The sequence below is a fragment of the Apostichopus japonicus genome, chromosome 23 (genome assembly GCF_037975245.1).
Source record: "Apostichopus japonicus isolate 1M-3 chromosome 23, ASM3797524v1, whole genome shotgun sequence".
Taxonomy (NCBI): domain Eukaryota; kingdom Metazoa; phylum Echinodermata; class Holothuroidea; order Aspidochirotida; family Stichopodidae; genus Apostichopus; species Apostichopus japonicus.
The window spans coordinates 16040307-16055236 of record NC_092583.1 but is presented as its reverse complement, the minus strand read 5'-3'; the positions used below and the strand labels follow the sequence as shown (position 1 = coordinate 16055236).

Genomic DNA, 14930 nt, shown 5'->3' with positions numbered 1-14930 from the left:
TTTTTTCTTCCTTCAATCCATTCTTCCATATATTGCTTTTTTTTTTCAATTCAATATATTTAGTATAAAGTTTGGCAAAAAATGGAAAGTGACCCATTGTTCCATCGTCCAAGCAGACCAATGACAATAGAAGAACATAGAGACATTTCCACAAAGCAGTTCAGACGATTTATAGAATACCAGTTTACTCCTTACTTTATGCTGAAAGATAACTTTCCTCTGCAGCTTAAGGCTTACCTGTGGCTACATGAAGCACTGAATATGTACGATGCCTCATTGTCCCTTAGATTTAACGTCCATTTCGGGGTAAGTACATATAGAATGTTTACTCCTTACTTTATGCTGAGAGATAACTTTCCTCTGCAGCTTAAGGCTTACCTGTGGCTACAGGAAGCACTGAATATGTACGATGCCTCATTGTCCCTTAGATTTAACGTCCATTTCGGGGTAAGTATAGAATGCTGTTCTCTTCTTTATGTGTCTGCAGTGACATGCACATGGTTTCAAAGATGGTGGAGGGCGCCCGGGGGGGGGGGCGGGGGCGTCCGGATGGAGGAAAGGCAAATTTTACCCGGCTGAGTTATCGTATGTAGGGGCAAAACTAGACGTCTGAAAATGGACCGAACAATTTCTAATATATTTCTTTATTCGGGAACCGTGGGAATTAACAAGGGGGTACTTGAAGGTCAAATGTACAAATGGTGAATAGCCTTGCGGGAGTTGATAGGAACTTAGTGTGGGTGTGGGGTGGGGTGGGGTGGGGGGTATAATATCACTTCATGACAGTATTGACTGGCTAAATGCTAGTGGATTTTGCCGGTAATTGCTAGTAGCAAAAAAAAGCACTTGTATTTGTTTCTGCCAGAAGACAGTAAGTACATAAAGACTTGGTAAATCGGTTAAACATATGTCAGTCGGCATAGATGCGGCATTTTGTATTTTTTGGGGTATTTTCTTGTATTTTTTTTCTGCCAGAAGGCAGTAAGTACATAAAGATTTGGTAAATCGGTTAAACACATGTCAGTCGGCATAGAATCGGCATTTTGTATTTTTTTGTATTTGTTTGTATTTGTTTGTTGTATTTTTGTATTTTCTTGTATTTTTTTTCTGCCATAAGGCAGTAAGTAATATAAAGACTTGGTAAATCGGTTGAACATATGTCAGTCAAAGAATCGGCATGACACCTAATAGTATATTGTATTGCTGCTTATTATCAGCAACTTTATGCAGCTGCTCTCAAAAGCCCCTATGTATACAATAACTAATGTGTGATATTTTTAAGCACTGGCCATTATTAATCAAGTGAATAAAATTGTGAAATTCTAGCCATGAATAAATATCCATGCTTCCTACATGTTCATTTTCTTATATTATAGATAAGTGGTTGTTTTGCTCTGACGGAACTATCTCATGGAACCAATACCAGAGCATGTAGGACACCCGCAACGTATGACCCGGAAAAGAAAGTAAACATGCCTGACATGCATTGCTATTGTGTCTTATTACTTGCTCCGCTACTCTCTAAGCTGTCTCCTCTCAAAACTTTCGCCTTCCGCCATTCACACCTAACCTTCCACAAACAGAGCATTTTAGCACCGCTCGACAGTTATCCCACTTCCGGGTAATCCCCCATTTTCTATTGTCTTTATTACCGTTTCTCTCTACAATTAGTTATATCTTAATGGCTGTTTAGTGTATTTTCAATTACTGTTAGTTTAAAAAAAAAAATACTTCTATAGTATAATTTCATTGGAGTCGATTGAAGATAAATTATTTCTCACTATATACAGGAGATAGCTCCCACACCAGTTGTCCCACTCTATCTCCCCCATGCATGACGATAGGGCCGTCGGGGAGTGGGAGATACAGCCTTAGGCCTGTGTCAATTTGGGGCTCAAGGAAATAAGGGATAAAGTGTCATTCCATACAAAATCAACGTATAGTTCCCCTATTCTTCAAATCTTTGCGATTCTTCTCTTGCATTTAAGCCATTTTTTGGCATTTATTTGGTAGGTTTTTAAGTTGGGAAGGTCTACTTAACCGAAACATGACACCAACCTAAAATAAAAGTCCACTTTCCGTTATTTTATGTTGCTTTTTTTTGTTGCATATCTTACGTAATGTTTCGAATTTTAATCAACACACCAGATTTTGAAGCTTCTTAGTGCTGGTCGGGTTTCATGGGAAAGTCAGCTAGCCATGCTGTGATATACGCCCAGCTATATATGCCAGATGGACAGTGTCACGGATGGCATATGTTCATTGTTCCCATACGAGACCCACACACATTCCAGGCCATGCCGGGTGTAACTTTTGGTGATATGGGAGCAAATCTAGGATTGAATGGATTCTCCAAATGGGTTTGTACATCATACTTAGCTAGGATTGAATGGATTCTCCAATGGCCTTCAGACATTCCTTTAACCATTTCATCTCATTCCTTTCATTCTAGCTAAGACATGCTCTGTTTTCCTTGTATTCTTTTGGGTTTCTTGCCTTTTGGAACCTTAGTGGGCTGGGCCTTGTAACATTTTTATTATACTCCTTGTTCACCGGACATAGTGAAAATTAAACTCAAACGGAAATTTGCTTGTTCTCTTTTTTATTTTCGTTGCTCATCTCTCTATCTCTTTTTCTCAGTCTTTTACAAGTTGTGTTCTGTCTTATATTTATTTCTCACTCAACCTTTCTCTCTGAAGAACAGTTTACAACTGACCACTGTCTCTAAATACACATATTCTGTAACTCAATACAATACATGCTAATTTTGCATATCAAAAAACAGAATGGTTGGGCAAACAATAGATGGCATTTTGAAAGTAATTGCCTCTTACATAACATAGCAGGTGCAATGGCTTAGACTGCTTTACTCTCTAGAACATTTCAATAGATGGCATTTTTAAATTAAGCATTGCAAAAATTGCGTGGATCAAGGGGAGGGAGGGTTGGGGGTTGTAAGCCCCCTGTCGTGTCAACCCCACACACACACACAACACATGAAAACAAATTGCTAGCAGAACCTTACGTCTATAGACATAATTATGAACCTTATTTCTGGCCTATAAATATATACCTCGGAATGCATTATTTTTATGTCTAAAAAATGCAAAGGAAAATCGGTGGCAGTCTCCAGGCCCCCTAAATGGGAGTCGACTTCAACGACCCCATGGGTTACCTCTTCCTTGTTATAATCCTTTATCCTTCCTCTGAAGTTCATGGCTCTGAGATCCCATTTTTTTTTACAAAACAAGAAGGAGTTTATACGCTTGGAATTCAACTGGTAAAGGCGGATGAATAGACAGTTGAATGGACTACCTAACGATGACGTAATATTACTGAAGGAGTCTCAAATTTGCTGCATTTAACATTTCCTACCGCTATTCAAGCCATTTGGTATGAGGTTAGATCTATTATTATACTCGACGCGGTTGAATGATTACCAGAGAAAAGAAGACATACTAAATACGCAACGGCAGGGAAATCCAACGAACACGGATTAAGTATACTGTGTATATGCCATATAGTACCGCCATAGAGATATAACGTTACGTTACATCGTAATTTAAACTATGGACCACACAAATTTACATATTTATTGTAGGTTTATCGTCTACGTCGCGTGAACAAGAAACATAAGACATATAGATTGAACGTTGGTCTTAAGTCACAACCGGACGTAAAATATATCAACCTGGAAACCAACAGAACCGTATAATTCCCGGCATTGAATGATTTTAATCAGGGTAAGTTTTAGAAAGTACGTTGAATAATTTAATAATATATATATATATATAAAGGTATAAGCTACGTTATATATTTTGTAGTTAGTTTTGGTCGCTTCATTGATAGCTGTAGATATAAATATGACATAGTGTTGATCGGAGGTATACATATATATATATATATAGGCTAACAAACAAAGTATCACAGTTAGTATACCCAGAAGTAGTAAGGAGGAAATTGTGTGGATATCGCGAGTAATGTTACTAACTCGATTTGTATTGACGACAGCGGTATTGTACCAGCACATCGAGATTGGTAAGGTTATCCGAATAGAAGTCGGCACTGATCTTTCAGTTAAAGTATCACATTTTCAGATTAAAACCATCGTTATTCGTAATGCTTGTTCAAACCTGGAATATCCAAGCCATCTTCCATAGTTGAATATTTTTACACTAGTTAGTGGATTTAAACGAGAAACGAAAGTGTGTGAAGGGAGTTTTCGAGTTGTATTAAACCAGAATACAAAAATGCATAGTGGTTTCGATTATGTAACATTTAGCTATTTTCTGCATGAATCTGACGTAATGTATAGTGAGGGTGTACAACATACATGATATTAGTAATACAGTGAAAAGCAGTGTGATGTGACAAACAATAAATTCACAATGACACAGGCTGTCCTGAAATGACCATTGACCTCAACAACAAGCTTCTTGTATTTAATGTGATAGATACATCAACATACTAAATTTGACATCAGTCCTTGTTGAAATATTGTGTTAAACATGGCTTCACAATCTGAGCCCTGGTGAACTCAAACGACCATTGACGTCCGCCATCAACATTAAGGCTTCTTGTACTCAATGTGGTACAATTACATACCAAATATGCGATCTGTCCAAGCTTCCCTTACGATATTATGTTTAGGAAGATGTGTTAGTGTGGAGAGACAGGTAAGAGGGGAGTGAAGTAAATGTTTGGCATTTGCTGACTTCAAATGACCTTTGACCTCCACCAAAAGCAATAATAGGCCCCTTAAAAATTAATATGGTACAACTAAAAACCAAATAAGAGATATGTCCTTTCTTGCAATAGCATGTTTACAAGGTTGTCACGATTTGACCTGTTGTCCACAAATGACCCTTGACCTACACCTAAAACATTAGGCTTCCTGTACTCAATGTGGTACGTCTACACACTAAATATGAATTAGTTCGACCTTCCCTTCTTGAGATATCGCGTTTACAAGGTTTTCCAAATTTGACCTCTGGTGACCCCAAAGGACCTTTGACCTCCACCAAACACAATAGGCTTGTTTTACTCAATGGGGTACGTCTAAACTTTAAATATGAGGTCTGCTCATGCTTCCCTTCTTGAGATATCGGGTTTACAATGTATTCACAATTCGACCCCTGGTGACCCGAAATGACTTTTGACCTCCACAGAAAACAATACTGGTACTTCTACACAGTAAATATGAGATCTGCCCAAGCTTGATTTCTTGAGCTATTGTGTTTACAACGTTTTCACAATTTGACACAGGTGACCCTAAATGACCTTTGACCTCCACAGAAAATAATTTCCCTTCTTGAGATATCGTGTTTACAAGCTGGGCGCCACAAACGCACACACATGCCCCCCACATACACACACACACGCACCTACACACATACGCCATCATGAATGCAAAGGTTACGATATTCATCGAAACCAAAAAGACCGTAAAATTACGGTTTCAGCGGGTAAATGGCTGACAGCGAGCGGGAGTAGCTTATACACTTTTGACGAAAAATATTAATAACGGATTCTTTCCTAGAGAGCGATTGCAACTGTTTGTTCTCTATTCGGTTTGCTAAACTTATAGCCATACTTGCACCGAAGACTACTAGCAACATAACTTAATTTGGTAACTTTATATATCACTTAATTTGTTTTGTATAATTGTCCTTTCCTCTTTTCCTTGTTTTGTCTTCATCTTATCCTTTCATTTCTATCCATTTTGAAGTTAATGACACAATATTTCATATCACATGTTTACCTTTAAATAGTCAAATTTCTGTTATAATGCGTTACTTTAAATACCTATCACCTTTATTTACAATACATCAATCCCGGGTTCGAATAATATCAGAAAAACTATAACAAAAAACTTGTTCTTTAAATGTAAGGGATATTATAAGGAATGATCGTAATAGGTTGTTATTAGTTTGTTATACTTTCATATAAATCATTTTCACATCGCACTTATTCAAGAGACTATCTAATTCCTTATCAGACAATTATTCTTATTGCAGCAATGAGTGGAGTAGTATAGGAACATTGCGTTCTTACATGGAACTATAACTCTAGCAGGGTCGTTGTGGTCCTTTGTTGTCCTATAGTTTTTTTCAGGTCCTTTATTTTAAAGGCATTGAAGACTCGCCTCAAACCGCGTGCGGCCATCTGAAAAAGTTAACTTTCTATTGCTTGCAAGTGACGTTTTGTTCGTGTCGCTACAAAATGCAGACAGTAATGAAAGGTGATACCTTGTTATCTTTAGCTGGACCTGAGATGTCCATCGCTGTATCGTCTATGCACTGTGCTGTGGGTATTGACTGCAGCTGTATGTACTGAAAGTACACTAGTGTCTAATTACCGACGGTAGCAAGCTGTGTGTGTATTTTCTGGGATCGATAGTGGTTTCTAACACTTCTGTTACACCTCATTCGAAACTAGGTCAGATTACCGGCATTAGACGTTTCTTTTTGCGCGAGTCTTCACACCCTTTCAAGCTTACATATATAATCTTGATATTATAGAAGATACAGTCATACTTTAAGACATTTACTCTTGTGATACTATAGCTATTCTCACCATCCTCAATGTGTATGGACCGAATTATGTATCATCAAATGTCTGTATACTCAGCTCCAAGGCTTTCATTGTACTCGATGCTGTCTGTGGCGGGGATTTTAATGGCCAGATATCGTGATTTTTGGTAAGAGGCGTACAATTAATCCACTGCCCATGCGCGGTTATTGGACTACCATGCTCGGAAAACCGTTGCCGAAAACTTGTTTCGATAGCCGATATGCGTATACGATATTGTACACACTGTAGTGTATACGCTGTGTGTACCCATTTCAGCACCACTTGAAATTAAAAATACTTTGTCGTTTGAGAGACGAAATCTGGCCTTTAACTTTTTTTTTTTATAAAACCTATAGATATCGGTTAAATACGGGGAGGGGGGGGGGGGGGAGGGAGTACCCAGGACACAAGGCTAGAGATGACACTAGGCTAGACATGCCTGTCTATCCATCATTCGAGAGTACAATTTAGTTACCATTTGGGGAGAAAGGAATCCATCGTGTAAGACTTTCTCCTAGTCAGCTAACAATGTTCATTGTAGATCGGACATTATTGTTTAATCTCTAAAAGCTGCCTTGTCCGTATAAAGGTGACTGAATGGTGCCTTACTCAGCCTTCCCTATAAATTCCGGTCAGTCTGTTGTCATTCTTTCAAGTCTTTTCCTGACCCACCTGAAAATTTCATTCAGGAAGTCGTATTTTTAAATTTCATTTCGGCGGGAAATCCTAATAAAGTTAAGCGAAAGAACAAAAACAACAAAACCAAACAATGCATAATGTTCTTAGTAACGGAGGTCTGAAAATCCCACATGTTAAAAAGCTAGTTATATTTCCACTCTGAAAATGAGTCACGGATTCTGTATTGTGACAATAATAATTATAATGGTTTATAGCAATCACATTTTGAGTTTCAACTTTCCCCAATTTCCCAGCAATTATAGATTTTAAAGACTATAAATTGTGAACGGCTATTGATTTGATATGTCTCTATTTAAAGATATAATGATAATAATAATGGAGAGCGTACGGTAACTCGAACGTATATATTAGCAGAACTTTGAGATGAAATGATTAAATAACATAACATACACATCTCGATAAAACTATAAAGTGAAAAGAAGGGAGGAAAAAACACACGGATAAAATGGAAATAAAAAATATTTAGAAGAGAGAAAGCGAGAGAGAGAGAGAGGTGGAGAGAGAAACATACTTAATCGATAATCGGCGGAGGTGTATCGGGCTATATGCTTTTCATATAGAATTAATATCTACACAGTGCACGTTGTTATTGCCTGAGAGTATATATGTGAGTGTGGTTAAATCGGTTTACTAATAGAGCCATTTCACGAATATGTCAGAAGCTCGGCAATGGAAATAATATAAAAGTACCAAACTTAGACACAAAAAAAGGGAGGAGGGGAGGGAGGGGGGTCCATTATCAAACCGATTCACACTCTTTGGAGTATAATGCTGAACATATAATATAGAGTATGATATTCACGGATTTTTTTTTTTGTACAGAAGGGTTAGAATAGGATATGTCTTATCCCTGCTAAGGCTTTCTAAAACAAAGATTATCGAGAAAAAAAAAGCTTATCGAATATCAGTAGATTACATTTGGGTACACAACATTTCCCTCTTTGATGCTCATTTTTATAATTAATCTCAATTGCATGCATGTCTTAGCCATGCATGATGAAACTATAGCTTTGCATTTATGTCAATTTTTGTTCAGAGTATGCCAGGTGCGTATCCAGGGGGGGCGTTGGGGGCGCGCGCCCCCCGGGTAAGGAAAAGAGGAGAGAAAAAAAGAGAAGAAAAAAGGGAAAAGGAGGGGGAAAAAAGAAAAGGAGGAGAGGAAGGAAGGGAAAAGAAAAAGAAAAAAAAGAGGGAAAAAGGAGAAAGGAGGGAGTAGAAGATAGCCAAGACCTCGGGAAGAGAAAGAGGAACAGTCATAGTTAAAGCGCTGATCCCTATTATATACACAGGTAGCCAGTGACAGATCAAGGATTACGGAAGGGGTGTGCGCCTCACCCTACCCCTTACATCGACAACTCCATTTTTGACGTTTCCATTTTTCCTCTCTCACTAATGTATCTATATAAATACTATGTATGGTCTATCATAACGCGTGTGTGTGTATGGACGCCTTAAACAATTGTAGAATTGTGCTATATGGAACCAACTGTGGCTGGTCTTGAACTCGACCGAGTCGTAGGGGAACATTTCGGGAAGGGGGCGACCGCCCCCCCCCCCGAGCAAATTTTCTTTATGACATCGCTAGTAATTTCAAAATAGACAATGCTTAGGTGCAACTTACAAGGCCTGGGAAGTGTCATTTCCAGCGATCTGGGAGGCATTTTCGGCCAAAATTTTTCTTGTATACGCTTCGCGCCAACTCATGGTGGCGCTTCGCTTAGATAGTTTGCCTACAGGCAATTACTCGCTACACGCCTGTTCGAATTTGTAAAGCAAAGAGCAGATATAACATCATATCAGTGAGCATTGAAATGCATTTTCCACGATGAACAGCCTCAAAAACTGTCTATGTATGTAGTCAAAGGCGTAGGAGCCCAATTGGATTTGGGGGCTGTAATGACTTGCCCGAAAAAAAAGCCAAAATTTTTCGCGCGCAAAGCACGCGTTCAACGTATCGATGCCAATATCATATAAGCAAACATCGGTCATTATATTGCATGGCATCGTGTACCGCACGGTACGTGAAAGTTGCACAGTATACCGCCAAATGCTAATGTAAACAACGAAATATCTTATGTAGATGGAGAAAAAGCATACGGATCCATTTATGTCAAAACTCTCTTTTACAGTAGTAATGTCGGCCAAGCTTAGAACTTTATTTTAATTACCACGGAGATAATTTTTAAGCTATTCATTGCTATTTATTTTTCTTTCAGTAGGTGTCCGAAAAAAAAATGGTTGCGGGGGGGGGGGGGGGGCTGCAGCCCCCGCCTCCTATGGGACCTACGCCTATGTGTGTAGTGTTCGGTTTCGATATATATACCTGATATCGGAAATATCTGGTATTTTTCTGTTCCTTCAACCAAGTTTTACAATAGCCATTATAAGAGGTTTTAATATTTCTACACCAATAAATTAACTCTGTCTGAATTTTCGAAAATTTCCTGACCAACATTATTCATCATACTTTCCTCTACTCGTGCAATTTTTACCAGTCTGTTAGAGGTTGCAGGAGGTTTCTCTATATTGGTTATCCATAGATTGAATTTTGTGCAACATTATGGGTATGTTTTGAAGTGAATTTATTCACGAGAAATGTGAATTTTCAAATTCTCAACAAATAATGGGCTTAAAACCTTGAAAAGTGGGGCTTTCGGATATTGTGGGCCGTGACGTAGAATCACCTACAAAAGCAATGATCCATAGGACATGCAATGAGGTTGAACATGATGTGTGACTGGTGACAATCTTCAAAAAGGTTATGGATGGAAAAAAAACTTTTGGGAAATACTTGGTTCTCAGGCAAAAGTGTACATCTGGTTGGTCATTTTCAAGCCCGAGAAGTGCCATTTCCGGTGATCTGGGGGGTATCAAAACCAAAAATTTTCTTGTACGCTCCGCGCCAACCGATGGTGGCGCTCCGCTTAGATAGTAATTCGCGCCCCCCGGGTTCGAAAATCCTGGATACGCGCCTGTATGCTATTAACTTATTATATACAGAACTCTTTCTAATTGCCGTTTAGGTTTTCTACTATACTAAGTAAGCCTGGCCCACCCGGATTCATGTCTGAATTTCGGTGGTCACAAATAATTTCACATTCCCCTTTGCCTAAACCGGTCTCCGCTCAACATATATGAACTCCGGTCTACATTATAAGCTAAGAGAAAATGGTAAAGTTAAATAGCGCGACGCGTGGTCATATTTACCATGTACAGTTTCGAATTACCGGGACACCGACCCCTTCCGAATATATAATTCCCGTTACATCTTTTACTTTCCAAACATGCCAATGCATGTTTATATATATATTTTTTTACTTAGGACCGACATGAAACATTGTCAAAATTATAGCTGCAGTATCTATAAAACATTATTTTAAGTCAACATATATAACTGCAAAATCCCGCCTCACATTATATAACAGTTTATTATATATCGAATGCGCTATGACATTTCTGAGTGTTTATTTCATGAATAATTAAAAGAAAAGCTCGTTCAGTTTATGTTACTGCTTTACTCTTTTTGTTTTGATAGGCTATTCATTATGACGTGTTTCAGAACCTTATTTGCATGTGCATGCGTCGTGACAATTATTACGACAGTGAGATTCTATTGGACTAGTGATTCAACTTTACCAAAGATTAGAACGGTTGCCGAACTTTCAACGACACGAAGCCTTGCGTTTGATTATCATGTCAATACTGCTATACGTTCTCAGCTGATCACGTGAACACTTCAGTTGCGATAGTAACAAACTTAACCATCGTTAGAAATGTAAGCCAGTCCACGGGAGATAGCAGCACCCTTATCAATGGGCGAGACTATCTTGGAAATCCTGTAGAAATTGCTTTTTACGAACGATTCCGAACAAAGTGGTTGTACCGTAAGCTGTTCAAACCTTCCAAAACGAAAGAAGTTTGCAATTGTTCCACCGCCTTTTCTGCCACAAAGAAACTTGTATATCGAGCAGACGACGTGAAAAATTATGACGTCATTATGTTTACTCAAGACGTTTCCCGGAGAAGAGCAACGCAAGAGCAATGGAGAGAGTTGAACCGGATAAGGTCCATTCACAATCCGCGACAACAGTGGGTATATGGTACCCGTGAATGTGTCAGACGAATTCTCCGTGTTTTCCCGCCCGTAGGGATTACATCATCCCTGTACAACATGTCCATTACTTATCATTCTAATTCAACGATTACAATCCCATACGGTTATTTTGCTTCTCAGCACAACGCTGTAGAAAATAGTCAACAAGACTGGGCCAAAGGAAAGGACCAGCTTGTAGCTTGGATGTCGAGCGCTCGAAAAAATCGCTCTAACTCATGGAGGAGGGAGGACTTTGTCAACTATCTTAGTTTATTTATGAATATTCATATGTACGGTCGGTCGAGACAAAGACAGTGTCCATCGAATACCGAAGAAGAGTGTAGACGAACTATTTCGAAGTATAAGTTTTACCTATCGTTCGAAAACAATTGTTGTGGAGAATACATAACGGAAAAATTTTGGCGGACATTAACTTGGGGCGTGGTCCCTATTGTAATTGGGGCACCTAAGGAAAATTACTTACGACTCGCGCCACCAAACTCCTTCATTTATGCAGATGATTTCCAAAGCGCCAAAGACTTAGCCGATTATATAATGTTGTTGCATTCAAATGATACAATGTACAATACCTATCACCAATGGAGAGAGAATTTTGTGGCGGTCAATAACTTTCCAGATTTAGATTCCACTAAGGCGATAACAACTGTTCCTCAACCCAATTTCGTCTACTCTTGTCAAACCGTGTGTAAAGTGGCAGAAAAGTTTATCGAAGGCGAAAGAAGAACGACCGGAAATCAAGTGACGTCATCATATCATTTCGACCCAATGACGTCATGGTGGGGTGGGTCATGTACTGCATGTGGATCTCAGTCTTGGATTCGTCAGTTTAGTTCAGGCAAGTATTTTGAAACTTAAAATAACTTTAATCTATAAATCACACAATTTAATTCTATCTTTTAAATCATGATAACTATTGCCTTTATTCTAAATTAAAGATTGTGTTCTGTATGTCACTTTGTGTCCCTGTATCAGCGTGTAGGACTGTCTGTTTAACAGATATGCGTCTGTCAGGATATAAGATTTATGGGCAATCTATGAACATGTCTATGTATAACACTACGGCCCGCGATATTTCTTATGCAGCACTGTAAGTCGATCTGCATGGAGCTATATTGCACAATCATAATGCGCGAACATATACCAGTGAAAACATATATAAACTTATGTTGAATAAGCTAATTATTTTCATTGACTAACGACACTGCAGTTCCTGCGCGTAACACTTATACTATAATCATCCGACCAGGGTAAAGTGTACCTAATAGTGTACCCATAATAGATCATTATATTGGAAGTATACGGCCTTTGTTATAGAGTTATTGTAAATACACATTTTATCAATCTTCAAATCTATTTATCAAGCTGATTTACTTTTCTTTCTTTTTTAAATTGTGTAAAAAACTTTTATTGAATTGTATAAATTGTTTAAAAAAAGAAATTGTATAAAAATGTGTTGTTTTCAAGACAATTACTGTCTGACTTCTTTAAGCACCAATGTCAACATTTGGTATGAAAGACCCAATCTATGCATGGAAAAGTTTCTTTACGGTATATTTTTGGTTTTTGTGATACACAGTAACCTAATAATCATGCATATACTCCTCAGTCAGAAATGTTAATGTGTATATGTTCATTGAAGGCTAAACGTATATACGTTTGTAATTGAAGCTAGTTTACATAATCTATCATCTAGAGTGATACATTATTAATGTTACATTGATACATAGTTAATGTAAGATATCCGTCTTTGAATATGAAAAGGTTCAAAGCCATGCTAGAGATATTTTCAATGTCTATGATATACCAGGGGACGGATCCATTTATATATATTTTTACTCTTTTATATTTTGTAGGTACATTTTATATTTTGTTCATCTTAACAATTTAAAGGAACGTTTTCATATCTCTGTGCATTATTATAGGTCTCATTTGCTGTTTACAATTTTTAATGTTTTGAGCTCTTGTTATCAACCAATTTCCATTGTATTTTTATATGATTGGCTGAATAAATATCTATCTATCTATCCAGGCTTTGAAAACAAGAGGGTATGTGGCCCTGAGGTCTTTGAAATTGGACTCCAATGTACGGGGGTGGGGGTAGGGGTGGGGTTCACCCCCCAAAATAACTAGGGGAGGGAGAGGTGTACACACACACGCACTATACTATTTCCTGGATTCATTCCTGTTTACATTGTATAACATTTTTCCCGTCAATATTGTTGTTCAAGTAATATTCGTGACATTTTTAATGTGCTTATTTGATGTCATGTATGAGCATTCTGAAAATCGTTTAGGCCAGCTGCGATTAGTTATTGAAAATTACACTGCAAACGTATATAATATGTCATAGGGACAATGGATCCTAATATACGGTACTCTGCATTAGTATTATGAAATCTTTGAAACTTACATGATAAAGTAAGGCCCATTACAAAGGGAACCAAATGGGGAGATATTTTCTTAAGACATATTATCATATAGCCGATAGTATCGATAACATATATAATTTAACCAAGGATGCATGTACTGAAAACCTATTTTTTATCAATACACATTAGCACAGATTTCTTCGGCAGTCTATTGCAAAGGAAAGGGTGACTTGATATGTTGTAAAAACATAAAATAAACATATATTATATAAGCATAGAATAAAAACCGGTTCATACATACGGCACGGTCCAATCTCGGAAGACTGTTTTTTTTTCTGGCCGTATGAAAACATGTGAGACAGGGAGATACTTTCTCGTTCAATGTTTACAGGATTTAACAAAAACAAAAATTTGTGACTAAATTGTCCATTAAACAAATTGACCAGATTCGCCTGACACGAATTACAAAGACTTTTAACACTTTCCTGACATCAATTTCTAACCTTTCTTGAAACTTGGTGAGAGGGAGAAAAACCTCATAACTGGACAAAACGGCTCCTTAGATCCTTTATTGTAGCTTTTTGATAATGTTTTAGAATTTTTACTCTTTAAGAACTCGTTTTATTTACAGAACCATGGGCGTCAATCCAGGGGGGGACGGGGGGACACGTCCCCCCCACATTTCGATGGATGGGGGAAACAATATCAAATGTCCCCCCCACACATTTGGAAAAAAAGAAATGTCGTGGCTCTATTTGGTTACGGCTTACACATCTTAGGATTCATATCCTCGAATATCACTCAATGTTGCTGAATGGAGAATTCCACCCAGATCTCGTGAGTTGGTACCCTGAGCTCTCCAACAATCTTAAGCTTAGTCTGCCTTTATTTCGAGGCCAGTTCCATTCGTCGTCGGTTGAAGGTTATAGACAAATATTCAAGTTGATGAATCCAGTGGTACGGGCTATGTTTGGTGAAGTCGAAGCTCTCTTGCGGTTGCTCCTCGTCTCCTCCGCCAGTTCGACGAAAGCCGAGAGATCTTTTAGTGCTTTGAGGCGTTTGAAGACAAGGCTACGGAGCACCATGACTCAACAGAAGCTGAACCATGTGATCGTGTTCCATATTCACCGCGCAGGGACGTCGTTAGAGGGGGTGTGGGTGTGTCTCACCCCCAA

The 14930-nt window shown here is 38.3% G+C and overlaps 1 protein-coding gene across 2 annotated transcripts; it reads left to right on the top strand.

Moving 5' to 3' along the window:
* The first annotated feature begins 3425 nt into the window (after nucleotides 1-3425).
* LOC139964451 (4-galactosyl-N-acetylglucosaminide 3-alpha-L-fucosyltransferase FUT6-like) lies at nucleotides 3426-13349 on the top strand. 2 transcript variants are annotated; one of them, XM_071966015.1, is made up of 2 exons: nucleotides 3426-3743; nucleotides 10808-13349. In XM_071966015.1, the coding sequence occupies exon 2, from the start codon at nucleotides 11270-11272 to the stop codon at nucleotides 12239-12241; it is 972 nt and encodes a 323-aa protein (XP_071822116.1). In that variant the 5' UTR covers nucleotides 3426-3743; nucleotides 10808-11269; the 3' UTR covers nucleotides 12242-13349. The 2 variants fall into 2 exon arrangements, with proteins under 2 accessions (XP_071822116.1, XP_071822117.1); XM_071966016.1 differs by lacking the exon at nucleotides 3426-3743 and adding an exon at nucleotides 3930-4038.
* The last annotated feature ends 1581 nt before the right edge of the window (nucleotides 13350-14930 follow it).